At 52.9% G+C, this 24,360-nt stretch overlaps 7 protein-coding genes across 7 annotated transcripts; 2 read left to right on the top strand and 5 right to left on the bottom strand.

Moving 5' to 3' along the window:
- Positions 1–191: 191 nt before the first annotated feature.
- CONPUDRAFT_167467 (multidrug resistance-associated ABC transporter) lies at positions 192–6,835 on the bottom strand. The gene is made up of 34 exons (XM_007773306.1): positions 6,560–6,835; positions 5,590–6,496; positions 5,277–5,537; positions 5,171–5,221; positions 4,986–5,119; positions 4,907–4,933; positions 4,763–4,852; positions 4,683–4,702; positions 4,538–4,631; positions 4,478–4,484; positions 4,362–4,423; positions 4,037–4,310; positions 3,848–3,987; positions 3,761–3,791; positions 3,655–3,710; positions 3,530–3,598; positions 3,442–3,472; positions 3,324–3,389; positions 2,748–3,276; positions 2,624–2,696; positions 2,522–2,570; positions 2,428–2,466; positions 2,139–2,375; positions 2,047–2,091; positions 1,879–2,000; positions 1,796–1,826; positions 1,596–1,738; positions 1,531–1,542; positions 1,443–1,475; positions 1,258–1,389; positions 987–1,200; positions 856–929; positions 529–800; positions 192–473 (listed from the first exon to the last, which is right to left on the bottom strand). The coding sequence occupies exons 1-34, from the start codon at positions 6,791–6,793 to the stop codon at positions 263–265; spliced, it is 4,770 nt and encodes a 1,589-aa protein (XP_007771496.1). The 5' UTR covers positions 6,794–6,835; the 3' UTR covers positions 192–262.
- Positions 6,836–10,767: 3,932 nt separating this feature from the next.
- Positions 10,768–11,991, bottom strand: CONPUDRAFT_91880 (NAD(P)-binding protein; the record flags this gene model as incomplete). Its single annotated transcript, XM_007773305.1, has 5 exons — positions 10,768–10,785; positions 10,852–11,011; positions 11,204–11,451; positions 11,546–11,838; positions 11,910–11,991. The coding sequence occupies 5 exons, from the start codon at positions 11,989–11,991 to the stop codon at positions 10,768–10,770; spliced, it is 801 nt and encodes a 266-aa protein (XP_007771495.1).
- Positions 11,992–12,552: 561 nt separating this feature from the next.
- Positions 12,553–14,053, top strand: CONPUDRAFT_128101 (GroES-like protein). Its single transcript, XM_007773304.1, has 4 exons — positions 12,553–12,705; positions 12,761–13,049; positions 13,109–13,511; positions 13,567–14,053. The coding sequence occupies exons 1-4, from the start codon at positions 12,561–12,563 to the stop codon at positions 13,855–13,857; spliced, it is 1,128 nt and encodes a 375-aa protein (XP_007771494.1). The 5' UTR covers positions 12,553–12,560; the 3' UTR covers positions 13,858–14,053.
- A 1,927-nt stretch (positions 14,054–15,980) lies between these two features.
- CONPUDRAFT_145684 (endo-1,6-alpha-mannosidase) lies at positions 15,981–17,822 on the bottom strand. Its single transcript, XM_007773303.1, has 10 exons — positions 17,707–17,822; positions 17,546–17,642; positions 17,358–17,499; positions 17,060–17,155; positions 16,930–17,006; positions 16,851–16,876; positions 16,742–16,797; positions 16,453–16,686; positions 16,281–16,393; positions 15,981–16,221 (listed from the first exon to the last, which is right to left on the bottom strand). The coding sequence occupies exons 1-10, from the start codon at positions 17,788–17,790 to the stop codon at positions 15,986–15,988; spliced, it is 1,161 nt and encodes a 386-aa protein (XP_007771493.1). The 5' UTR covers positions 17,791–17,822; the 3' UTR covers positions 15,981–15,985.
- Positions 17,823–19,258: 1,436 nt separating this feature from the next.
- On the bottom strand, positions 19,259–21,150 carry CONPUDRAFT_145683 (uncharacterized protein; the record flags this gene model as incomplete). The annotated part of the gene is made up of 10 exons (XM_007773302.1): positions 19,259–19,610; positions 19,679–19,791; positions 19,853–20,083; positions 20,137–20,218; positions 20,268–20,344; positions 20,396–20,491; positions 20,546–20,563; positions 20,708–20,849; positions 20,909–21,005; positions 21,070–21,150. The coding sequence occupies 10 exons, from the start codon at positions 21,148–21,150 to the stop codon at positions 19,369–19,371; spliced, it is 1,179 nt and encodes a 392-aa protein (XP_007771492.1). The 3' UTR covers positions 19,259–19,368.
- An 831-nt stretch (positions 21,151–21,981) lies between these two features.
- On the top strand, positions 21,982–23,386 carry CONPUDRAFT_75132 (FMN-linked oxidoreductase; the record flags this gene model as incomplete). The annotated part of the gene is made up of 5 exons (XM_007772980.1): positions 21,982–22,324; positions 22,430–22,525; positions 22,620–22,914; positions 22,966–23,097; positions 23,161–23,386. The coding sequence occupies 5 exons, from the start codon at positions 21,982–21,984 to the stop codon at positions 23,384–23,386; spliced, it is 1,092 nt and encodes a 363-aa protein (XP_007771170.1).
- On the bottom strand, positions 22,429–24,349 carry CONPUDRAFT_83856 (uncharacterized protein). Its single transcript, XM_007773301.1, has 6 exons — positions 23,855–24,349; positions 23,671–23,801; positions 23,161–23,608; positions 22,966–23,097; positions 22,593–22,914; positions 22,429–22,525 (listed from the first exon to the last, which is right to left on the bottom strand). The coding sequence occupies exons 1-3, from the start codon at positions 24,289–24,291 to the stop codon at positions 23,487–23,489; spliced, it is 690 nt and encodes a 229-aa protein (XP_007771491.1). The 5' UTR covers positions 24,292–24,349; the 3' UTR covers positions 22,429–22,525; positions 22,593–22,914; positions 22,966–23,097; positions 23,161–23,486.
- Positions 24,350–24,360: the final 11 nt, after the last annotated feature.

The raw sequence follows: 24,360 nt of genomic DNA, 5'->3' as shown, positions 1-24,360 counted from the left end.
TATGTAAGAAAATGCAGTGCAATGGGGCAGAGAAAACCGGGATGAAGATGTAAGACCGGTTGATTCTCTCTGAAATATGTTACAATGAATAAAAATGATGTTGTTTCCGAAGATGAAGGGTAAAACCAAAAGGGCTACAGAAATAAATAGATGGGCGGTGAGCAATCAGGGTATGACATCGTCCCCTGGTGACTTGCAAATCTATATTTGTGCGTGATTAGTGCGCCGGTATGGTATGAGAGTGCGCGTTTCGGTCTTTTCATCAGAGTCCAGCCAGCTTCTTCAGAGTCACAAACTCCTTCCGGCCAGTGGCCTCGCACAGGGAGTAGAAGTGTGATGTTGGGTCTTGGAGGAGCGTCGCGGGGCGATCGAACTCGGCGATACGGCCCTCGTCGAGGACCATGACTCGGTCGTAGTCGATGATGGTTCGCAGACGGTGTGCGATAGTCAGGATAGTGCTCGAAGCAAACTCCCTGCAGGGGCTTCGTTAGCAACGGTAGTTGATTTAGACAAGAATTGAGTACGCACTGTTTGATGGTTCTGCTGATGAGCTCATCGGTAGCGTAGTCGACGCTGGCCGTCGCTTCGTCCATAACGAGTACCCGCGAGCGCTTGAGGATGGCACGAGCCATGCAGAGGAGCTGCTTTTCGCCGGTGGAGAAGTTCTCGCCGCCTTCGGAAACCGGCGAGTCAAGATTCCGGAAGACGTTCCCGTTGAATTCCGCATCTTCGTCACCGCTGAGGTCCTCTACCGAACTTTTTGAGGAGGCGATGAGATGGACGCGACGGAGAGCTTCGTACTTGTGGAACAAAATGTCAATATAGTACAGGGCCGGGTAAGCTTTTCATACGCACAATCTCAGCATCCTCGTATTCGTTGAAGACGTCGAGTGTTGACCGGAGGGTACCACTCAGGATAGTAGGGTCCTCTGCGTGAACGAATGAGCACTGTAGCTGGGGGAGACAAAGAGGCTGAAGAAACTTACGGGGAATGATGGTCAGCTTACTTCGGAGGTCCGTCAAGCCAATTTGCGAGATGTCGATGCCATCAATGACAATGCGGCCTTCCGTCGCCTCTACAAAGCGGAAGAAGGAAAGGGCGAGGGTACTCTTGCCCGAACCTGTCCGACCCAGTACACCGATCTTTTCGCCCGGTCGGACGTCGAAATTGAGGTGATGAAGCACGTTCGGAAGGTCGGGCTACATGAAACATGGTTACACCACGGCATCTCCGAGGACTTTGTTGTGTCAACTTACAGCGTAGCGGACGACAAGATCCTGACAAGAGATCGCGCCCTCTTCAGGCCAGTACACAGAAGGTCGTGGCTCAGTGAACTCAGCAGCTTCGCGCTTCAGTTGGGTGAACTCGTTGACGCGCTCCAAGGCAACCTGTACAACAATGTTCAGCGGCTGCTTCCATTTCTCCGCACTTGTTCGCTTACCATAGACTGTTCGAGAGCAACGAATCGCCGTACCTGGGAAACGAGGGTCAGAATCCAAACATATGTTGTCCGGCGCCTTTGAACATACCAAAAACAGTAGCTGTTTGCGATGTATAAGCAGAGGTAAATATAGCATGGAGCGGGTAAACTTACATTGTTAGTGAGATTTGATGCGAAGCTGAGAGTAAATCCGGCTAGCGCCGCTGAGATGCCGGGATAGAGCACAGCAACGAAACCGGTCAAGCCGACAAGAACCGCCGACAGGAGGTTAAATCTGGCGGAGAGCCATCGGTTGACTGCAACCCAACTTATTAGTCGACGTATTTCAACGTTAACAATACGACAAAACTTACCACTCCACATCCAGTAGTAAGGATTCGCATTCTGCCATACTGAAGTCAGTGAAAAGAGAACGAAATACACGGTAACACCGTACCGTATCTACGCAGCGAAGCATATCGCGAAGGAACTTTGATGGTGCGCCGAATGCACGAATAACTGTAACACCAGAGATTGTCTCCCCGTAGATAGAGTACAAAGGAGATCGCGTTACAGAATCTGTAACCAGTGAGAATATATTCAAGATGAAGGATGAGTCACTTACCCAGTCGCCGCATATCCCTTGACGTCTGACCATATACCTTGGCAACTATATGACGTGAGTCTCTGTGCATACAACAAATCCAGGTATCCTACCTTGGTAGTACATATATCCAAGCACAAGAGTGGCGAGGAAGAACGGGATACCGCCAACAGAGCTTATTGTAATGATCGTGGTCAATACCGCGAGCCCGTACATGACACTGCGACCGAAGTTATCGGACATAGTGCTGTCGATGCCTTCGAAGTCTTTGCCGAAGCGGTTCAAGAGGCGTCCGCGAGAGACAGTGTCGTGGAACCGAAGATTAGCCAGGAGTACCGTCTCCAGAAGGTCTATGGTACGCAGTTAGCTCCCCATTCTTGAGTAGGACGGCGGCGATCTTACTCTTGTACAAAGTTTTGGAAGCACTGATTGACCCAGCGTCTACAAAGTTTGTCAGTCTCCGCACGCTAGAGAGACGATGAAAGGCAATACTGACACAGTATCCAGAAGCGGATTACGGTGAGAATGAGTCCAACGATCGTCACCTGCGTTAACTTGGATGAGAACTGGATGGTGAATATAGCAAACGCAGGCTTACTCCCGCATAAATACTGATGTAATAACCGGCGCCGTTTCTGGCGGATTCTTCCTCGGGAGCTCCTGACCATGATCTGAAGTATATAAGCACGGTTTACCATCAGGAAAAGAACCGATAGACTCACTTTAGCCACCAGTTCTCCAGAACAGGACTCAAAGCCCCGATGAGCAAGGAAAGCACGAAGAGGAGCCAATATGCCCATCCCCCACATGCACGGACGTAGGCAACCCAGATGTCCTTCCCAATGTGGCCGACAGCGCGCTTTTCCTCCTCAACAACTTTACGAGCTGGCTTCTTCTCTGTGAAATCCACGCTTCCGTTAACAATCGTCGACGCGGAATCGGAGCCGATCTCCGATGTAGGCGTGAGCGCTGGGGTGTCATCAAACTCGGACGAAATTGGAACGATCTCTTCAAGTTGTTCCTTCCCATCGAGAGTATCACCAGAGTGAACCAAGTTGCTCATGACCGATGAGTTGTAGAACTCCTGACGAGTACCCTGGAAGGAGACACGACCATTGTCGAGAGCAACAACGTAGCTAGCGCCCGAAGAACAGAGCTGGACGTGATGGGAAACCAGAACGATAGTCCTACTGCGCATCAACTCTCCTTTGAGGCACTCATAGTACAAGTGGTGGGCCGTATGAGCGTCAACTACAAAAGGTGAGCGTGACGTAGTGATATAATAACGAAGGACAAACCAGCAGATAGAACGTCATCGAGAAAGAGAACAGACGCTCGCGAGTACACCGCCCGAGCGAGGGAAACTGTCGCCGCGATCAACACACGTGAAGGACCCAAAGATACGGTGACACTTACTACGGGCCTTCTGTCCTCCTGAAAGATTTACCTTTGAAGAGTGTAACCGTTAGTTCGGAAACCTGGTCGCTCCGCGAAGCGCACTTACTCCGCTCTCCCCGACCTCAGACTCGTCCCCATCTTCGAGGATGTTCAGGTCGCTCATGAGAGCACAGACCTGCAATGACGATACATTTAATTCAGGAAAGTTAGAAAAGCCGGGGCGAGACTGACCCTCAAAGTTTTCCGGTATCTTTCCTCATTGTATGGGAGGTTGAACAAGATGTTTTCTGTGTGGAGAATCAGTGATTGCAAAAAGCCAGCGGAAGGTTCAGCGAACCTTTGATCGAGGCATTCCGGAGCCACGGAGTCTGTCGCAGGATCAGTTAACCCAGAAAGCCAACATAAATAAAAATGGAAGCGTTACTTGTGGTACGTAGCCGCACGCTCCCTGGACAATCCAATCTTCTTTGTGAGCGCTTTCACGTGCGAAGCTAGCCAAAATATCCGGAGGCGAGCGAGGGCAGATGATTTGGCCAGTCAGCAAATCGGCTTCGCCCAGTAACCCTATGAGAGAGTCAGTTTCTTATCAATGAGATCATGCTCGTCCACGCACCTAAGAGAAGCAGAGACTTTCCGCTACCGAGCTTTCCGCAGATCAAGGATAGCTCTCCGGTGGGGAAGGAAAGCGTCAAGTCGGATAGCAAGAATTTGTATCGTGGCGTAGAAGCAGCCGACGGCGGAGCACTCAAACTTTGTCCGCGATCCCGCGGCCACGTTATTGTCGCGTTGTTCAACGATACGTTGGTTGGCTGAGTGCTCAACAGAGGCACTGCTTTGACCTCCGATCCTTGGAGATACTTCTCGATGCGACGGAGCGACACAAAGCTCTGCGTTGCTATGATCAAAACATGGGCAGGGAAACCTAGCAAGATACTTACTTGAAGCATGTTGATGAATGTCTCAGGCAGTGCATTCAGCGCGAATTTCATCAAGCTGAAGACTACAAAAATAGATTGAGCCGGTGCATGAGATTCTCAACTCAGTGAGAACGCACTCTGAATCTAAAACACACGTGAGTCCGATGCTTCGCGGCAGCGATGAGAATTCCACTGACCGAAGTGAACGCAATTGATGGTGTGAGAGTCTGTTGTCGGACCATCGCAAAGTGCCAGAAGGAGATGATAGTAACCAGAACGGGCGACGCATCCCTAAAGGTGTATGAGTAAAGACGAAGGTTCATCGATCCGAAGGGCACTGACCAAAGGCCATTGAACAGAACCTGTACATCAGAACGAGATATCAGCGTCTACTTGGTGCGATACTCCAAAATTGCACTGACCTCAATCAAAAAGGTGCGTTTTTGACTTCTAAGTTCTCTCTCCCGGATTCGCATTACTCGCTTCTCGAAACTGCGTTCCCAAGCCATAAACTGCGTGGCAGCCACGTTCGCGCCAGAGCTCCTTCAAGTAGACAAGTCTCTCACCTTTAGCATTCGCATGGCCCCCAGGATCTTTGGGGGGATTAGCGATAAGGATCAACACAATAAACACACGCTTCCATACCTCATTCATCAATGAAACGCGCTCATCACGGGCTTTCATGAGTTTCTCCTGTGCTCTCACCAGGACACGGCCGCCGTAGTGGTTGAGAGGGATGAAGAGCATAATCGCACCCAGGCCGACGAAGCACGAGACACCTACGCGAAGCTCAAGTTAGTAGTCAGCGAACCTTTTTTCGAACTCCGTACCAAGAAGTCTGTAGAGGAATAGGGTGCCGATCAAGATCTCAATCGGCGCATCTGTGAGAATATTAGAACCACGGCTCCGTGAAGAATGGAGTGGAACCGCTCTCACCTACGAGGGAGAACATATGCCATGCGAAATCGCTCACGCGATCCACGTCCGTCGTCATCAAGGTCATCACTTGGGCCTTGCTTGAGAAATCTTCCTCGTTTTTCTTCTCAACAACGATGCTATCGCCTTGCTGCGCCTGCGGAGCTGAAGCTGATGCGACATCTTTTCGTAACAATGTTTTGGCAAAGAGGATACTGTTCAATTGCACACGGATACGACAATGCGTCGTCGTCGTGGACAGCGACCACACCTGGTTGGAAACTAGGCAACCAGTTAGAGCTTCGATGGAACGTGGGTTAAGCAAGGCGCTTACTAAGATAAGACAACGCGTTCGAGAGAAACAGTCCTAGCACGTAGAACCATCCCCAGCCGCGATCCGATCTCTCAGGGTCAGACTCCAGGTATTGGACAACCTTCTCGAGGAAATAAGGCGGCGCATAGTACATCACCGCCGCCACAACGGCCAGCGAGAGAAGCGCAACAAGAGCAATGAAGTTCGCCCGAATAAGGCGATACATGAGTTGCCAACCAGAGCCTGGGCGTGGCCTCCACCCACAAAAACGCAGGCGTGTGCGACGCATCACGGTCTTCATCTGAGCGTAAAGATATGTGCTCCGCATAGTGAGGGGGACAATCGGGAGATCTGCGATGTCCAAAGAGGCAGAGTTGTAACCGATGTTGACGACCTTGGTCGTGTACGAGAAGAGCATGAAGCTCCAGCTCGAGGCTCCCATGTATCCGCAAACGTTCTCGTCCGAGAGATTCGTGGTGGCCTGGCTGATCTTATCTGTGTAGATGTCCTCCGGCGGATAGAAGAGCGCAGGCCCGGTCGGAGTTGACCAGGCGAGAACAGCCGCCGAGAAGTAACCCACCACTGTTACAGCACGCAGGGTACTCAGGAAGAGAGGTGCAGGCGTGTGTTGCATCAGCACAATATTGTTCATTCCCGCGGATGGGAGGATAGTCAAGATGCCCAAAAGCGCAGTGGGAAGGAAGGTAAGGGCAGAAAGGTGGACCAAGGAGTTGGCGTGAGTATCGACTACACTCTGGTAAATCGAGAACGCAGCAAGGCCGGCGGTATAGAGAGCATATGTCGCCTGTAGAATATAGACCAAAACATTCGCGACGTCACTGTGAATGTAGGAGTAAGCCAGCCCCATACATTGAAAGGCGAGGACGACGGCGAGGTTGATCGATAAGAAGCGCTTGCGAAGCCGCGCCTGCAGCAGCGTTTAACCTTAGTCACTCACATGGATCTTCAGAAGCCCGAGAGAAAAGCGCACCTTATTCCAGAATGCATCTTCATCGATAGCGTATCCTTCAATTTCGTCCTCTGGCCGACTAATGTCGAAAGGGTCGTGGACCGTATGAATGTCTTCGCCGAGCTGCCTGCTAGTAAGGACCTTGTCGTATCCTCTGCGCGGTGAGGTGAACAGCTCGGAGAGAGTTATAACGACAAAACTAAGGGCACCACTGACGGCCAGGACAGCGGCAGCGGGGAGCTCAAAGCCTGACATGGCTGATGAAAGGCTGGTGAGACGGGTCTGGAAAACGAGATCCTGAGGCGGTGAGCCAGCTAGAGCTTTTAACTGTTCAGCAGAATTAATATTGATTTCCCAGCGGACATTGTCGTTGTCGCAAATCTGAGTTTGAGGGATTCGAAGGGTGTGGTAACTGGGAACAGCGCTCTCCACGGTATAGACTTTGAACGTCCTAATTGACAAAGAGGAGATCGGAGCAAAACCGCTAAGTGGTAGCGTGGGTAGCTATATTTACTCACCGAGGTCGCGTCCCGACAACTTTTTGAAATTGCCGGCATCTCAAGGCGTCAATAAGATCATCGTTCCCTCGGGTGCCACTCAATTGACTTTAAAGTGGATACCTCAGCGCTGGTGCACATCCAGGGGCATAAGAGCAGCTTTCTTGAATGAGATGGTTAGTCAGTATATTCGCCAAGGACATGGCCAAAATGTTGGGAAAGAGGTTCAGTCTGGCTGGCTTGAGCATGCTGTAAGGGTGGAAGTGGCCAAGCCTGTTACGCCTCACTCGCGTGGATATGCCGACACGTTATTTTTAATATAACCTGTCGCCAAGCACACGGTAGCTTTCAAACATGTAAGTCAGCGCACCATGAGTGGTGCTCGCTGAGAGTGAGCGCTACTACCTTAACGGATCGCGTGGGATGTCGTCGAATCGTCGGTTTGCCCATTACCGTTCTTTCGTCCCTACAAACCGTGAATGTCAGGGCGAGAAGCATCACTGAATCCCCCTCTAGGTGTTAGCAACGCACCGAGCTGCATACGACATGGCTCACCGCAGTGGTGTTCAACAACGAGAGCATAGCTATGCCGACGAACTGCATTCCGAGACGAAACTCCGACGTTTGAGAACAGACTCCACGGAACGTGTCCCCTTCAGTGCAAACCGATGGATTCGCAGTGCCACAAAGTCGCATGAAGATGGGAATCAGCGTGGATTGATCAATGGCGCGACCGAGAACAGTATACACAGCAGCGTGGAAAGGCCCGCCGGTAGCGGCGAGTATCCCGCGAGAGCCCCTTAACATGTCTCCGACGAGTCGGAGGGGGGCCTGCTGACCGGCCTGGGAAGCCAGAACTCTAGAAGACGCAATATTGGCAGACTAGGTCCGCCGAGCTTCAGCTTGCGAGGGGAACGTTGCCTCATACACACCAGAACGCCGTCGCGCTGGCGTGTTCATCTGGAAACCCGGCAAGTCGCGACAGAGGCGAGTCGGATACACCGATTTCCGTCAATGGTTGTTATACCCGACAATCCATCAGCAGACATGAGATTCATCAGTATTGGTCGATGAGTTGATATGTAAAGAAGAAGTTTGAGCGCGGCCACCGCAGGTCGTCGCAAACACTGTGAGATGACCGAACGTTGCAGTTAGTGCATTGACAAGCGAAGCTTGTTACTCACCCGTTACTTTTCGTAAAATCTGAGTGAATGTAAATGCTTACACATGCACTTACTTTCGCCCATCTCGGTGCCGCACTTTGCGATGTAAATTGCGCTCAGTTCATCGATCCTTCCCACTCCAGATGACCCCAGTTCCCAGACAATTCCCAGAGCTGCAGGCACACTAGTCGCTCAGAGATCCGCGGCGAATTCTGCGTCAAGATGGCTGCAAGTGAAGCCCATTGGTCGATGTAAGGAAGTCATTGTGTGTTTCAGAGGACGCTATGAGTGCCCCTACAACGCATTGAGCCATGGCGACGGGTGTCCAGACGTCGTCCGCGAGTTGTCCGCGTCACTTCTCCGTGGCTGTTTACTGCCGCGTGGAAGTCATTATTGTTGCCCTGCCCTAAATGAAGCCTCGCACGCACGTACCCGCCGCGTTTGTTGTTCTGTCAAGCTCTAACCAAGCTGAACAATAATGTCACTTCAGGCAGCTTGCATGTGCAACGCTAGCTTTTATTCCTAACAACGGTCATGATATGCAACCTTCCCAACGTTCTATTTCATTCCCTGAATGATGTGGTGCCTGTGCTGTCCGCTTTTGCACCCACTTTTGTTCTGGCCGTACGATGTCAATATTTCCGTGGAAGTCTGCTGGGAGAGCACGCAGAGATCGGATGACCAACAGCACCGTTCGCACACCGTTTAGCCTTTGCACCCGTGCCCTTGTCCTCCTCACCCGACATACCCCAGAGAGCTTCCATACCATGTGCCCTATGCAGCAGCCTGTCTTCGTTGACCTGTCCAGACGCCCTCACGGCTCCTCACGGTCGACGGCCCCATTCCATGACGTTCAAGGCCCTTCAAGAACGCTCCGCGAGGTTTCTGCGATAACTACCGCACCCCCAGAACTGGCTGCCACCGGACCGGACATCCGACTTGATCCCCCGCTCAACGCGAGCTCGTCCGGCTATCCGTTTGTTGCCGCAACCAGGAAGACCCAGAGGGGATTGGCCACGCTGCCCGTACATCATGAATTTGAGTATGGGAGAGGCGATAAGATCTGTATATCGCACGGCTATCTGCGGAACGGAATGGGGCACAAGAGAAAGATGAGCTTTTCCCCTCCAAATTTCCGAAGGCTTCGACCGCTGTTGTTCATAATCATCTAAGCTTCTGAATTCTTCTCTAACCCACAGACGGTTTACACGTTACGTCCGCACACTTCCACCTTAGCAGCTCATTAGCGCCGCGCCGGGATGTTCAGCGTCTAAGGATCCGATATTATCCGACAGATTACGGTAGGCCTTCCGATAACTGAGGAAGCATTACACATAGGCAACGGATTTGGTCCTCCTGGAGCAGCGTTCAATCACACCTCATACCCTCTCATACCTCCCCATACTGCGCAAGTTCAGACAGATGCCAATTTTTCATCTCTTGAGCTGCCGAGTGATGACGTGGGGATAAGCACTCTTGATTGATGCGTTCATGAGTGTAGCGCTGTTCACTTAAAGAGGCCGCCGGGAGAGGTTCAAGTCGATTAATTGGCATTCCGACATGTACGTACCCTCATAGTCCCAGTAATTTGCAACCCAAGCGTCATCGCGAACATTGTTCTGATCCTGGCCTTATCGATACCAAGCAGAACCGGCGCGATGTGCCGTCATGAATGTATTCGAAACGTTCGAGTGTTCATCATCACATGTGGAAGAACGGCGGTCGATTGTACACGGTGGTGCTTTAAAGTATGTAGCCCCACAATTCGCCAGGGCCCAGAACGTCTTTCCCATCCTTTCATCCGTACTTATCATCAACCCAATCCGAAGTACTGTCGCGTTACATATGTGTGACTGACGTGTGGCTGACGAGACGTACCCCGTGCTCCATGCGCGTCACCAATACCACTGTCGCAGACTCTTTCCGTACGCAAGGTTGAATTGCACCAGCATTCGAGAAGTGCGCTGGAAATAGCCACCGCGCCCTTCTGCGAGCCTCTGTGGTCAACTCTTCAACAGCATTGATGCATCTAAAGCGTCCACGTCTGTCTGATAACCTCCCTCATGATGCACACCCTAGACTGCTTGCGCTCATGACCGGTCCGCTCGGCAAAAAAAGGGGTGAGCATCAAAGCGCTTGTGGTTCATCATGATGGACCTCTGTCCTCAACACGCGCCCATTATGAGGCCGCACGAACAGGTGGCCACACGATTCGGCTTCTTCCCCGTCGCGGATGCTCGGGCCTGTGAGCACGATTGAAAAAGCTTGTTGCAGCTTGTCGCCGAGAAAACGTCAGACTTATTTTGGTGCGTTTACCCGCCTATAGGACTGAGTCGGAGGTCTTTCGTGAGTAAGGCCCGCTCAGGACTCGATCTCTCCGGGCTGGCATGTAAGTATAGGAGAGGCTCCGGTCCAATGGTCACGCCACTGAGTCGAACCTTGAGGTCAGCCCGCAGATGCGAGGGAAAGCAGAGACGTCATTCATTTTGTGAGAAGGCACTGATACAGGTGCAGAGCTGAGGTTCTTTCTAACACACGGCCGCACTTTTGCCTCTGTGCATGAGGCCCATCATCGTCCCATCCAACCCTAAATTAATATGCGGGGAAGCCGTGAGTTTTTGGTGGCAAAATTACAAAGAAGAATAGGACGGACCCCGTCCACGACCAGCAGCTCTCCACAGACATACTGACTGGCTTTGCTAGCCAAAAAGACAATCGGCCCGGCAAAGTCCTGGGGTTCGCCCCACCTGCCCGCTGGAATGCGCTCCGAGATCTGTCTCAAACGGACCTCATCTTTGAGCAGCTTTTCGTTCCTAGACCAAACGCGATTAGATGCCTAATCACTAACACAGAAGGAAAGCGCGGTGGGCCGTGCGAGAAAACAGGAACATCGGCACGAAACGAAGACTGAAACGCGCTAGGCAGACCCGGGACGGAGTCGTCACAAGGGCCTCCAAGGGAGAACCTCGCCGCGCACTCGGCCCAATAACGAAAAAAGGACCCACATATCGGTAGCTATGTATCCGGGGCAGATGCCATTGACTTGGACGTTGTGACGGCTCCATTCATTGCTGAGAGCTTTGGTCAACTGGCCTACAGCACCCTTCGCCGCTGCATAAGCAGGAACGGTGAGGCCTCCTTGAAAGGTGAGCAGGGAGCAGAAATTAATGACTTTTCCTCTTCGGAGAGGGACCATATGCCGGCCCGCGGCCTGCGATAACAGCCACACAGAAGTGAGGTTGACGTCGAGAACCTTGTGTGAACAAAACGGTAAGGTTAGAGAATTTGATGGGTGGAGCAAAGACCGCTGATTCTGATAGTGTTTAGCGCACGAAAACGGAACGCACATCATTCCAGTCCTGCTCCGGGAAGTCGACTGACGGAGATCTCCGCTGGATACCAGCACAGTTGACCAGAATATGAATGTGGCCACCCATGACATCGAGTGCCTTGGGAAAGAGCTCCCGAACGGCCTGGAGATCGCTGAGGTCACAATGGACAACATGAACGGTTCTTCCTAACGCCTGGATTGCGTTGTACGTCGCCAGATTCGGACTGGACCCGGGCGCGAGCTCCCTCTGCACGAGGCAGATGGAAGCGCCAGCTTGAGCAAGAGCGATTGCGCAAGCCGCGCCGATGCCTATCAGTGGAGCGACGAGCAAGATGAGCCTTAGTGTACAACGGCATGCGGGCGGCGAGAGATTTACAAACCTCTTGTGGCACCAGTGATCAGAACGTTCTGCCCCGATAGGTCGAAAAGGTGCGGAGATGCGACAGAGGGTGTGGGATCCATGGCGGTGGTGATGACGGTTTGGTGAAGATGACGAGTGTGTCAGACTGGGTGAATATATAGGAGTCCATTCCGAAAATATGGGAGAGAAATTCGATAGTGCTGGCAGTTAATGGCAAGGAGTTTTCGTCGAGGAACGGTACCTCGTGAATGTTGGACTGGTGGAGGAGAAGATGGATTTACCCCGCATCGGGGAGTTCGCGCCGGGAGATCCGGGAAGACGCGACGAATAGATCGTGACCCCGAGAGGTGGGCGACATACAGTTGAAGACAAATTGAAGGGACGAAAGAGAAATCAAACGCTTGGCTATCTCTTTTTATGGGAATCCGCGGGCAGGATCGAGGCCTTCGCTTCCCAAAAAGGACATAGTATTCTGATGTTTTGGTGTTTGTTTGGAAGTTCTGACAGGCTTACATTCGGGTGTCAGATGCGGTGTACCGGACCGAGGATGCACCCCCTGTTTGAACGGGAGTGTTCGCATCTCCTCACGAGACTGTCGCTTCTCTCCAGACTTTATAAGGCTACCCGGACGTACGCACCACCCCAGCTTCCCCCTCCTCCTCGTCCTCCAATGTCCCCTGCTGCTCTCCCTCTCCAACGCGCCGCCGTCCTCTTCGGTCCCAGAGACCTTCGCATCGAAGAACGCCCCGTATGGCCTCCACAGCCCAACTGTGCACAGGTGGCAGTCAAGTCGACTGGTCTTTGCGGTAGTGACCGTGCGTGACGTCGTACCACTTTTTCCTCGATTTTCTGACCGACCCTTCTCTCTAGTCCACTACTACCTCGAAGGACGCAACGGAGACTTTGCTCTCCAAGCTCCATTGGTTCTCGGTCACGAGGCCGCTGGAGTCGTCACTGCGGTTGGTCCGGGCTCCAATCTCGTTCCTGGACAGCGCGTAGCGATAGAGGCTGGCATTATGTGCAATGACTGCAACTACTGCAACTCGGGACGGTACAACCTCTGCAAAGGGCTTCGCTTCTGCAGCAGTGCGAAGACGTTCCCTCACCTCGATGGGACTCTTCAGGACCGCATGAACCACCCCGTTCATGTCCTCCACCCGTAAGTCCGATTCCCTCAGCCGTGACCCTTGATTTTTCTGATGGCTAATCCCCCTCAAGATTGCCAGACAGCTGCTCTTTTGATCAGGCCGCACTCGCAGAACCACTCTCGGTTCTCATCCACGCATCCAGGCGTACATCACTAAGCTCCGGCCAGTCCGTCCTCGTGTTTGGGGTTGGAGCTATCGGCATCCTGGCCTGCGCCCTCGCAAAGTCCCTTGGGGCTACTCGAGTGGTCGCTATCGACATCAATGAGGACCGCCTCGCCTTCGCAAAGAGCAACGGCTTTGCCTCGCAGACGTACTGTCTGCCCAGAGTCGAGCGGGCAAAAACATCCGAGGAGCAGCTCCGCAAGACAAAAGATACCATTCAAGCCGCACTTGCCGAGTTCGCCCAAGAAGACGGTTTTGATGTCGTTTTTGAATGCACAGGCGCGGAACCGTGCATTCAAATGTCCATCCACGTAAGATGCAATCCAACTTCCTTATTTGATCGCCAGCGCTTACCATCTGATGCAGGCTGCTGTTACCGGTGGCAAAGTCATGCTTGTGGGCATGGGCTCTCGCAACGTCATGCTCCCTCTCTCCGCCGCCGCCCTCCGAGAAGTCGATATCCAAGGCTCCTTCCGTTACGCCAACACATACCCCGAAGCCCTCTCCCTCCTTGCCTCTGGCAAGCTTAAAAACATAGAGAAACTCATCACCCACCGTATCCCCCTCAACGACACCGCCCGCGCTTTCGAGCTTCTTGCCCGCGGCAAGGACGAAGACGGGAACATGGTCATCAAAATCATCGTCGGCGACTCATGAACTGTTATGACCATACCTCCCCTATAACCTATAACGCACCAGAAACGACCTATCACTAGAACACGGACTCTGCAGAGCGGTGCTCTTTTCCTCGCTCTCATCATTGCATATTTTTGGTTTTATTTACGGGCTCATATGTATCTTTATTTACCCTTCACGCACATCATTCTCATTATCAACGTTGCAGCACTTCCCTCATGCTAAAAAATCAATTCCCCATGCATTTGACTTTGGTGTGAGAGTGAACTCCAGCCCTTGTTCCTCCTTTGCATTGGACGACTGCATTGATGTGAAAAAAGTTCGCTGAGCGACGTCCGCACTGGGGCAAAATCTGATGCAGATGGCCGAAATTAGTGGCTCGACTTGTTCAAGCACCTCCATTGGCGGGAATGTTTTCCTACGACATTGTATTGAGCTTCTCCCGCGCGCGAACGCGCCCATATTTCTGACCCGCTCCACCTCTCGTCAACCGTGGTTGGCCACCGGCAATGTGACGGACACAAAGAGAGCGCACGCTCCAGGCCTGCGTACCTCATATCATCGTCGGCGGGGAACACTGAATGGGGACCTCAGGGCCGCCGGGGAATCCACAATTCAGCGGCCCGTTCAGAGCCTCGGGGCAGTGGAAAATCAATTAAGAGGTGCAAACATCCCCGGCGCTTGCCAGTCCCGAGAAGTCTCTCTGTAGGGTCCATCATGGAGATATCCGCGATTGTGGCGAGTGCGGGAAGCACGTCGAGGCGGCCATGCGAGACAATGAACTCATCGAGCTTAGTCTCGGGCACGGCGTTTCCCAGAGACTGATCACTTGCGTTATGCGGTGCGGAAGGCGGGCCACCGGAGCCGAAGTCCTTGGCCGATGAGAACAAAAGCAAGGCTGATGTTCCTGAGCGTGACTGGCCCTCGCAGTTTCTCGTCGAGGGTGTGGATAACTCCGGAGGACCTATGACCGGTGTGGTGGGGAAAGGACTCCTCGAACGTTTGCATGTTGGAGTGGGCATGAGGCTAAAATAACACACCCAATTGGCAAGGGAGTATCAGGTGCCCCGGTTCTGCGTTTAATCCATGCTTATCTCACACAGCAGGCGCAATACCAAATCTGCAGCTGGGTTCCTAATCTCGGATGGTACGATAGGACGATTTTCAAGCGCTCAGTGTGCTTCCAATACATGCATCCGGTGATCAAGATTTGCGGTCATCGCCTTCGACTGTGTCGTCGGCGGGCCGTCACGGAACACTCGATGACAGCGGTGGACAGCCGTGTAAATATCGATAATAATTGGTGGCGGTGGCGGCGGCGGGTGCGGGACGAGGTCCGGATATTGCAACACGTCGACGAAATAATGCCAACACAGGCGCCCATGTGCATGACGCGAAGATGTCTATTCGAACCGAACAAATGGTCCCCTGATACATCGGGCAAGGCACAACAAAGCAGCCGGTGCGCGAAGAAAGTGTTACGGAAAGTTGTAGGTTATCGTCTCATGTGCCATGGCCGGTGACCTCTGGAACCTACTCATTACTCCATGATGGGGGTCCTCGGCTGAGCGTCTTTTTGAGGATCGGGAGATAAGCTGATATCATTTCGAATGGATAGTTCCGAGGGGGCAGAGCACCAGCAAGCGGCGTTTTGCATACCTTCCAACACACTCAAAGTCAATTTAAATCATAAGACGAAAAGGGCGAGCGGTTGAAAGGATCACCAAGATAAATTGTGGAGAGCCAATGAACTAGCGAACATCTCATTGGTTGCTTCCTGGGACTTGAGCTTGAGCTTGGATCCTCACTACGTCAGTGGCAGAGCAGACACATCTGAACCTCTTGCGTCAGCTGGGCTCATTACCTAGCAAGGCAAACTATCAGGTCTGTAAGTTCTCCACTAAGGACCATACCTCATGCCCTATAAATCAGTATTTAGTTCCGGCCTCACCATTTAGGCACGTAAGCTTTTGTGGACTAGTGCCTGAACTCAAAAGCTTAACGGAGCCCCACTCTTGCGCCTGTAGGTACGATGGCTCTTAGAGTCTGTGAATGGCTTTCAAATTTTCCGAAAGGTGTATATTCCAACCATGCGGAATCCGCGCCACCATAGATACATTCGGGAGCACGGTATATTCGTTACCGTAATTTAGTTCTCGTTCGTCGCCGAAACCAAGACGTCAATGGCAGCGAGCTGGCCCCACGGAATAACTTGGCTAGGGCGAGAGCCCGCCGCCCAGTTGCTCGAGTACCAAGGGTTGTTGGCGTTCTTGACGTTCTGAAGCGCATTCCACTGCACATCCGTGTAGGCCTTGACGAGGGACCTGAGGTTGGCATTACCGCTATTGCGAGCCCAGGCCTCGTGCAGCCCGCGGATTAGAACAGCTAGGAGGAAGATGTGTGTTTGGGTGTGCCTTGTGATTGTCTATGAAAACATCACTTACGCTTGAAACCGACGCTATCGTTGTCAGATGGATCGCTCGCACCCTCCGTGATGACAGCGTTGGCCCCCTGCCACGGAGAGCTCTTCGTCGCAGCCACGATCGTGTTAAGGAGACTAGTTGTGACAAGTCAGCCATCTGAAGCCACATAGCACCTACTATAAGGGGTACTCACGGAGTCTGCCAGTTTGTCTTCTTCTGCGAAAGGACAGAAAGACCCTCGATGAACTTGCCGGTGTTATAGGTAAAGACCCAGCCAGCAGCCGAGCGTGTACAGCTTTCCCCGTCAACGGTGTCAAGCACAAGTTGGTTGGCGTTGGTGTTAACGGTGTGGATCCAGTTCGCACTGAGATCTGCCGCGTTGGTATACTTGGCATCCCCAGTAGCATCTCCGAGGAAAGCAGAAAGGCTGGCATAATTGCTTAACATAAGAGTGTACTCGTGAAGAACGGCGGAAGTCTTACGCCATGTAGAGACCAGTCGTGATTGAGTTCACGGCAGTGGCATCCGCCGTTGGGCGCTGGATAGGAAGAATGTCAACGCCGACATCATGAAACTAAGATCACAATGTACCCAGAAGACACCTCCAGCCATGGATTCTGGGGGTATAGTATAAGCATATGTAGAAATGAATCGGCGGAATAGGACTCACGTCCACCACAAGTGCCTGCGACCTTGAAGCTCTTGCCAGACATGCTGCCAGAGCTCGCGATGGCATCCGTAATGACGCTGTAAACATCCGTCAAACAAACCGTCCGTTTATGGATGGTAGACGAACACACTAGTTGGAGACGTGGCTCCATGTGGCGACCGCATGATTCAACAGGTTCTGATCTCCATAGGCTCTGTAACCATAATACGCCGCGGTCGCCCACCACCTATTGAACGTAGATCATTATTCAGTGTTTCACGCTAGTCCAGTAACTGAGCGCTTACATAGCGTCATCGTTGTACTTGTATCAAAATAAAGTGAGCGAAACGAACTATTATGCCATAAACTCGCAATCCTTACCCTGTCATGCAAGTATTCCCATATGAGCATGCACTTTATCGTGATCATCACAGGACTTGGCCACGCACCCATACTGATCGTAGTTCGAGTAGCTGCTGAAGGCGCCGTTCAGTGCATTGGTGACTGCAGTCTTATGGGTCTGTGTGCCGCTGAAGTGGTCGAAGTTGGCCATGCCAGAGATCCAGTTGGCAGACTGCCAGTATCCGATACCTGTGGAACTTAATTTCAAAGGCCGGAAGTTCACTGTACTACTCACCTTGAACGCCGCCGTTGTTTCCGTCTACCGACAACGTGCCGATGAGGTTGTTGGCCATAGTCTTGAGGGTGTCATCAGATTGGGATACAGTGTGCGCCTGGGAGAAATTGGCATGATTGTTTATAGCTCTTAGCTAGACGCGACACATGGCAAGAACGAACCGCCCATCCCGAAGGGATGCTGAAGTCCTGTGCGACAACGAGGCTGACGCTAAACGCGAGAGTGACCCAAGTTTTGCTGAGCATGGAGGCAAGAGGAGTGAGAGTACTAAGAGGCAAGCGTCGGGGAAGAGATGGATGCAGAACGGCGTCTACTCGAGCATTTATGTACAGAGCCCAAGTCTAACCCGTACTATCCTGTGCACCCGAGTCGTTGATCAAAGGAAGGAACAGTGCCTAACGTCACGACAACGAGTAGCAGCATGCAGGTACCGGGAGGATCATGACTGTCATAGGTGGCACCGTTGCGAAACGTAAGATTGAATCGTGGGGATGCGGCGAGCCAAGCTCTCGCCAACGCTAGTACTAGTGTTGTGTATTCGTATCGACTTGAGTTCTGGAAACGGACACATGCGATTTCTTGCCACAAAGGCAGCAGTCAAGGATGCGCCACATGGCGCCAACGTCGCCTGGAGATTTGTATGTCGGGTTCCCCTTGCTTTGCGGATCACTGCCCTTTCGAGATACCGACGGCAAGGGTTGTTGCCGCCGGTGTCGACAATCCCGAGAAGAGGGATGTCTAGGGACGCCAGACCTAGGCTCCAGAAAACATCTCGCGATCAGGCAACGAAGGTGACAGCGACAGGTGCCTGGTCTGTCAGGGCTGAATGCGACAGCTTATCTGTCTCAAACCAGTGAGTGAGTTGGGCCCAATACTAGGACTACGGACATTGCTGAAAGAAACTGCTTGGGAATACGAATTGAAACAGGGCAAACTCTGAAGTTCTAATCGCATCAACGCAGCAAACTGTATGCCGTAGGCCTCAGACGGCGACCATTCATCAAGAACATGGGACGCCTGCAAAGGTCCGCGGTAAGCTTAACATTAATCGTAGGGTTGTTTCCTCTTGTTACCCCACTCCTGTATCGTCAAGAGCGATATTGACAAGCAATCACGACCGTGGCCAGAGTGAGAGAGCTGTGTGCGAGGATCGCGAGCTGATGACCACAAAGCCAGGAACACGACCCGCCCAACCATAAGCAACACACACGGCCCCAGCTCAGCAGGTGTGACCATGTGTCAGACGGCGAGAAGGACCATCTCACGCAGGTTGATGCGGCGAGGAATGATAGTAAGGAGCGGGGTTATCATGCAAATCAATCCCAGCGCGCTGGGTCTGCTTCTGAAGCTCGGATCGCGGGCCTTCACATGTGCTTTCAAACTTTGAAGTCCGTGTGCCTAGAACAGCGACGTGGCCACCGTAGCGGACATCTGGTACAGGACACATGATGAGGCCTTGCCGGGCATTGCCGCGATGGACTTGGATGAATGATAAATAGATAGAATGCATAGAGAACAGGATGCTTCAGATGTGGCCGGCTGTTTGTCGAGAGGAAGTGGGGAAGAATGTCGCCGTCATGATCATCCATGTTCAAATCAATTCCCGCTGGCGGCGTCTCTTTCGGAATATCCCGGCAAGTTTCCAACAGCTGCCGAGGACAAGGCATAGCCAGGGCCCTGGGTAGCCTCGAGACTTAAGCACACACATCCGACGAGCTCTAACTAGCCTCATATCCCACAGCATAGAAGCTGCCCTAGCTACTAGCGTTACATCTTTAACTAAATAATTTACCAATGTCCCTCATGCGTATACTCCGAGTTACTTAGTTCTCGTTGGTGGCCGAGACCAAGACGTCGATGGCGGCGAGCTGGCCCCAAGGGACGAGGGCACTCGGGCCGGGGCCGGGCCAGTTGGTGGAGAACCAGGTCTGGCCGTTGCCCTGCGTCGACGCGAGGCTCTCGAGCGCGTTCCACTGCACGTCAGTGTACGCCTTGACGAGACCGGTCAGGTCGCCGTTGCCGCTGTTGCGGGCCCAGGCCTCGTGCAGGGCGCGGATGAGGACGGCTGGAAGGACATGTCGAGTGAGCAACAGTGCTAAAAACGAGCAAATAAAAACGCCATGGGATGCTTACACTTGAAGCCGGCGCTGTCGTTGTCGGTAGAGTCGCTGGAGCCCTCGGTGATGATACCGTTGTCGCCCTGCCAGGGCGCGTTCTTCGTCGCAGCGACGATGGTGTTCTCCAAGCTAGGTGAAGGGCACGTCAGTTGACTGCGGCAGCCTTGGGGGAACAGTCGGCTGGACTTACGTTGACTGCCACGTGTTGCTGTCACCAGAGGCGAGGACGGCGAGCGCCTCGATGTACTTGCCGGTGTTGTAAGTGAAGACCCAGTTGGTCACCTGGCAGTTGTTGCCGTTGATGGTGTCGAGCGGGAGACCGGCAGAGTTCGTGTTCGCATTCTTGATCCAGTTGGCACTTGCCGCGGCAGCGGTGGTGTAGCTGGAGTCACCGGTTGCCTCGCCGAGGTAGGCACCGAGACTTCATGGCGATGGTTAGCCGGAAGTTGATAGACGTTGGCTGAAAAGACATACGTCGCGAACAGACCAGTGGTGACAGAGTTGACGGACTGATCGTCGCTTGTCGGGCGCCAGAAAACACCACCAACCATGGATTCTGGTATTATGTGAGCATAAGAAAATAGGTAAGCAACTAAAAGACGTACGGCCGTTGCAACTGCCTTCAATGCTGAAGCTTTTGCTGCTAAGGCTGCCTGAGCTGGCAACGGCGTCGGTGATGACGCTGTGGAACGGATGAGTACCGATAGGGAAGATTATCGAAAAGGCTGCTCACTAGTTGTTCACATTCTTCCAGGTAGCGATGGCATTGTTGAGAAGGTTCTGGTCGCCATACGCACGGTAGCCGTAGTACGCAGCAGTACCCCACCACCTATTCGAATTAAGTCAGTTTACAGCACCTTAGCTTCAGCAATGGGGTACTCACAATGCATCATCGTTGTACTGCCATCATAAGAAAGGATAAGGAGTTAAGCACCCGCAATCCCCGCATTCATTACATTGTTAAAGTTTGACTTACCCTATCAAACGCAGATTCAGTCAACAATCAGTTGTCATGGGCTTGGTGAGAAAATGCCAAGACACGCACCCGTATTGGTCATAGTTGGCATACGAGCTGAATGCGCCGTTCAAGGCATCGGTCACGGCCTGTTGGTTAGTGGTCTGGCTCTTGAAGTGGTCGAGGTTGGCTATGCCCGTGAGCCAGTTAGCGCTCTGCCAGTAACCAAGACCTGTCCGCGGCGCAGGGTAAATTAATGGCGGAGATAAAGTTAAGTAAAGCGTTACTTACCCTGGACGCCTCCGTTGCTGGAGTCAATGCTGAGAGTGCCAATGAGGTTCTGAGCGTCGGTGGCAAGGTCTCCCTCGGAGGTTGATGTGCTAGGGTTCTGTATGAGAGGAGCAATGGATAGTGAGCACTAGCAATATGAGACGATTACTCTGAAAACGTACACTCCATCCAGAGGGAATGCTGAAGTCCTGTGCGGCAGCAAGGCCAGCGAGAGCGAGGGCAACCCAAGTAGTGCTAATCATTGTAGATGGTGGGCGAAAACAAAGAGAACAAGAACCAAGTTAAGTTTCCCCGCCAAATAAACGAGGGGGTATATAAGCAACGACAATGATCCCCTTTGACATCGAAAGTGCACCGCGTCGTCGTATCCTTGTTACGTTACTGCTCGTTACTGCCACAAGGGTCGGCCCAAACAGTAACATCCGTATATGTATTGGAGTTGGGCAGAGCCATGCAGTGTGATGCAACTCCTCGCGAGGAGACATGTGGAATTGAGGGAATATCATGACGACAGATACGCAGGGTCCCAATTATGGTCGCGGCACCGCTCGCAAGCCAGCAAGACAGAACGCAACGTACCATGGAAGTGAGATGAAATAGCAATGTCACTTGAATGACCCCTGTCAGATGAGCATCTGCGCATTTACTCAGCTTCCTGAGGCAGCCACGAGATCCTCGCACCGAATGGTCAGAATTTACGAAGCATGCAAGATCTCTTAGAATGGAGATTGAGTAAGCGTGACCATGAGCATCAATGTGGACTGCCTGCGAGGCCGTGCGCGCACTGCGTTCGTCTGCGAGGTGAGTTCAGTGGAAAGGGCGGCGTTTATTTCCTGATTGGGTGATTCAGGGGTGGTTGTGGGTGTCTCACGCCCCTGTGCCTTTTCTTTCGTGCCCATGGGGTTCAGACACGCTGGCAAATGACCTGTCTGTGCCTGTTCATTGCGATCAGTGACGAAACACAGAGCCAAAACTTGCACAGGCTCATCGTTGTCCGTGCTTTTCACTTGCAGCCAGCTCGCTGGGTGGCTTCGATTGGTGGACAAGGATAGCTAGCCTTCGTCTCTTCATCCATGGTCGAGGTCGAAGACTTGCGTTATATCGCCGCACCAATGGTCAACCAGAGCGACTTCCCGTTCCGCCAGCTGACGAGAAGGTACGGCGCGACGCTGGCCTACACGCAGATGCTGGCCCCCGAACGCCTAATCAACGACCAGGATTATCTCGAGACCCATCTGCGCGATCTGTGGGAAAAGCACGTACAAGAAGAAGCCAGAAGTCACATGCACGCGTCACACCGTGTCTGCGCACAGACAACCAGGAACGCGCCTCCTGTTGTCGTCCAGCTGTGCGGTAACGACCCAGAAACGATCGTGCGGGCGGCACGCACCGTCCAGCAGCATTGTGATGGCATCGGTAAGTCACAGAGAAGCTTTGTTTCGCCATTTCATCAAGTCTGGCGTGCAAGCATCTGCCAGCACTTCTTGTCGTGCGTGACGTTGACGTTGATCAGAGAACCAGATCTGAACCTCGGCTGCCCGCAAGAGCACGCCCGCGAGGGTCACTACGGAGGATATCTCCTCGGAAGAAAGGACTGGCCTCTAGTTCAAAGCATAGGTTAGTCAAGCCGGGCCGCCCTCCGAGAGCGTTGAGGAACCTCGCACTTACCTCAGTCAAACGCTAGTCTCGTCCCTCTCCACCTCTCTCACAGTTCCCGTCTCCACCAAGATCAGACTATGCCAACATGCGCCTGATACGCTCCCTCTCGGCACTCTCCTCGAGGCCTCGGGGACGTCGTGGGTCACTTTGCACGCCCGCCATGTCTCCGCACGGAGGCGGAGGCAAGGAGTTGCGGATCTACAAGTGGTGAAGGAGCTAAAGGATTCGCTTCGAATACCAGTCATCAGTAATGGAAACGTGCGCACGTGGAACGACCTACAAGACAATCGTACATATACCAGCGCGGATGGATGTATGGTGGGCGAGACGCTGTTGGGAAACCCATGGTGTGTTCCTCTGACCTTCTAAAAAGCAGCACTGTACTTAAGTTGAGTTAGTATATTCGCAAACATAGTTCCAGATCCAGTCCAGATATCGCTCGAGTACTTGGAGTTATGCAGGGAACACCAAGGATGTGCGACCATCCACGATGTTCGAGCGCATGTGCGGCGATTTGTTGAGCACCAGTGGTACGAGCTTTCGCTCGAATATTTCATTCTTCGACACGGCTGACCCATGAATCACACTGCTAGCTCGCGGAAACCTTGGTATGCAAAATTCCGAGTGGCCATCAACCAAACTGAAAGCATAGAAGATATCGAGTCACTGTTGCTGACAAAAGTCAACCGTTGGAGGGGAAAAGCTCGCCGTATCAAATCCACGAATGACAACAGTAGCGAAGACACAGAACAAAAGGAGCACCTCGACCCCAAAGGAAGACTCGATGACGAACTCACAGGCCTCAGCTTACTTGGATGAAACCGACACTCGCTCCGCTGATGCATGCAAGTCCATTAGATAGAGTAGACCGCACATGAAGCTCGTATCTAGACATCGCCAAAAACCCATTTTTGTTCGACTAGTCGATGAGGTACTTGCGCTTGAAAAAGGCGCGAAGGTGGAATACCTGCCAGACGCCTAGGCAGGCGAGCGAAATTATAGAGAACCAGGCGAAGCTTTGTACTCGTTGGTTTGTCGACTCTAAATGACATGGTAAATGTAATGAGGGCCTGAGGGCCATTCCATAACGTTGGTAGACGAACCATTAGTCCCGGAAAACCGCTCCTCACGCTTCTTGAGGTACTCGAGCTCGTCCGTAATTTCCTTCACAATGCCCTCCAGCTTGCGCATCTCGGTCTCCAGGCCGGACAGAGACTCCTGGTTGGCAATAGCACTGCGCCCATCCGTCAGCCAACAAGTCCTGAATGACGCATGGAGAACACGTACTTATAGTCCACCGCATCCGCCCCAATATCCACCTCCAAATCAATCACCCTCGTCATATTCTTCGCATGCAGCGCCGAAATATCCGTGCTCAGCGTGTTCTTCATGCACACGCCGACCTCGCCCTCGCCGTGCGCCGTGACAGCGAGCCGCGTCTCGCCGCTGATGTCGCGCTTGGAGAGGTACACGTTGCGCTCCGGGCTCGAGTCGATGATCTCGACGTCGACGCGCTGTCCGCCGCCCGAGCCCACGTTCGCGGTCACGATGACGAGCGCGTGCGGGTGCGCGGCGTTCCAGATGCACTTGGGCTGCGGGGAGCGCTGTGGGGGCAGAGAGAACTTGATGGCGTGGGCGGTGGGGACGTTGTGCAGGAGGGCCGTGAATGCGAGCAGGAGACCCGCGAGGGTGGTGAGTTGCGGCCAGAGTGTGAGGCGGGCCATTATGGTGAGCCGGTAGAGTATGGGGTGAGGTAGCCCTGGGACGTTGAGCTTGGTGTCGGAGGAACAAGA

Source organism: Coniophora puteana, assembly GCF_000271625.1.
Source record: "Coniophora puteana RWD-64-598 SS2 unplaced genomic scaffold CONPUscaffold_10, whole genome shotgun sequence".
NCBI classification, from domain to species: Eukaryota; Fungi; Basidiomycota; class Agaricomycetes; order Boletales; family Coniophoraceae; genus Coniophora; species Coniophora puteana.
Note: the sequence above shows the minus strand (reverse complement) of the source record. Positions and strands in the feature narration are given on the sequence as shown.

Excerpts from the sequence above, each read along its gene's own strand:
- CONPUDRAFT_167467 (XM_007773306.1), bottom strand. The coding sequence starts at position 6,793 with ATGTCAGGCTTTGAGCTCCCCGCTGCCGCTGTCCTGGCCGTCAGTGGT. Across the intron at positions 2,467-2,521 it reads AATCCGCTTCTGGATACTGT|ACGCTGGGTCAATCAGTGCT; the intron begins GTCAGTATTGCC and ends CAAACTTTGTAG. Across the intron at positions 1,201-1,257 it reads ATCTTGTCGTCCGCTACGCT|CCCGACCTTCCGAACGTGCT; the intron begins GTAAGTTGACAC and ends TGTTTCATGTAG.
- CONPUDRAFT_128101 (XM_007773304.1), top strand. The coding sequence starts at position 12,561 with ATGTCCCCTGCTGCTCTCCCTCTCCAACGCGCCGCCGTCCTCTTCGGT. Across the intron at positions 13,050-13,108 it reads CCCGTTCATGTCCTCCACCC|ATTGCCAGACAGCTGCTCTT; the intron begins GTAAGTCCGATT and ends ATCCCCCTCAAG. Across the intron at positions 13,512-13,566 it reads GCATTCAAATGTCCATCCAC|GCTGCTGTTACCGGTGGCAA; the intron begins GTAAGATGCAAT and ends CATCTGATGCAG.
- CONPUDRAFT_145684 (XM_007773303.1), bottom strand. The coding sequence starts at position 17,790 with ATGCTCAGCAAAACTTGGGTCACTCTCGCGTTTAGCGTCAGCCTCGTT. Across the intron at positions 16,877-16,929 it reads CGCAGGCACTTGTGGTGGAC|AATCCATGGCTGGAGGTGTC; the intron begins GTGAGTCCTATT and ends CTATACCCCCAG. Across the intron at positions 16,222-16,280 it reads CGATAGCGTCGGTTTCAAGC|CTGTTCTAATCCGCGGGCTG; the intron begins GTAAGTGATGTT and ends TCTTCCTCCTAG.
- CONPUDRAFT_83856 (XM_007773301.1), bottom strand. The coding sequence starts at position 24,291 with ATGGCCCGCCTCACACTCTGGCCGCAACTCACCACCCTCGCGGGTCTC. Across the intron at positions 23,802-23,854 it reads GCGGATGCGGTGGACTATAA|TGCTATTGCCAACCAGGAGT; the intron begins GTACGTGTTCTC and ends GGATGGGCGCAG. Across the intron at positions 23,609-23,670 it reads GCGGTTTTCCGGGACTAATG|AGTCGACAAACCAACGAGTA; the intron begins GTTCGTCTACCA and ends CATGTCATTTAG.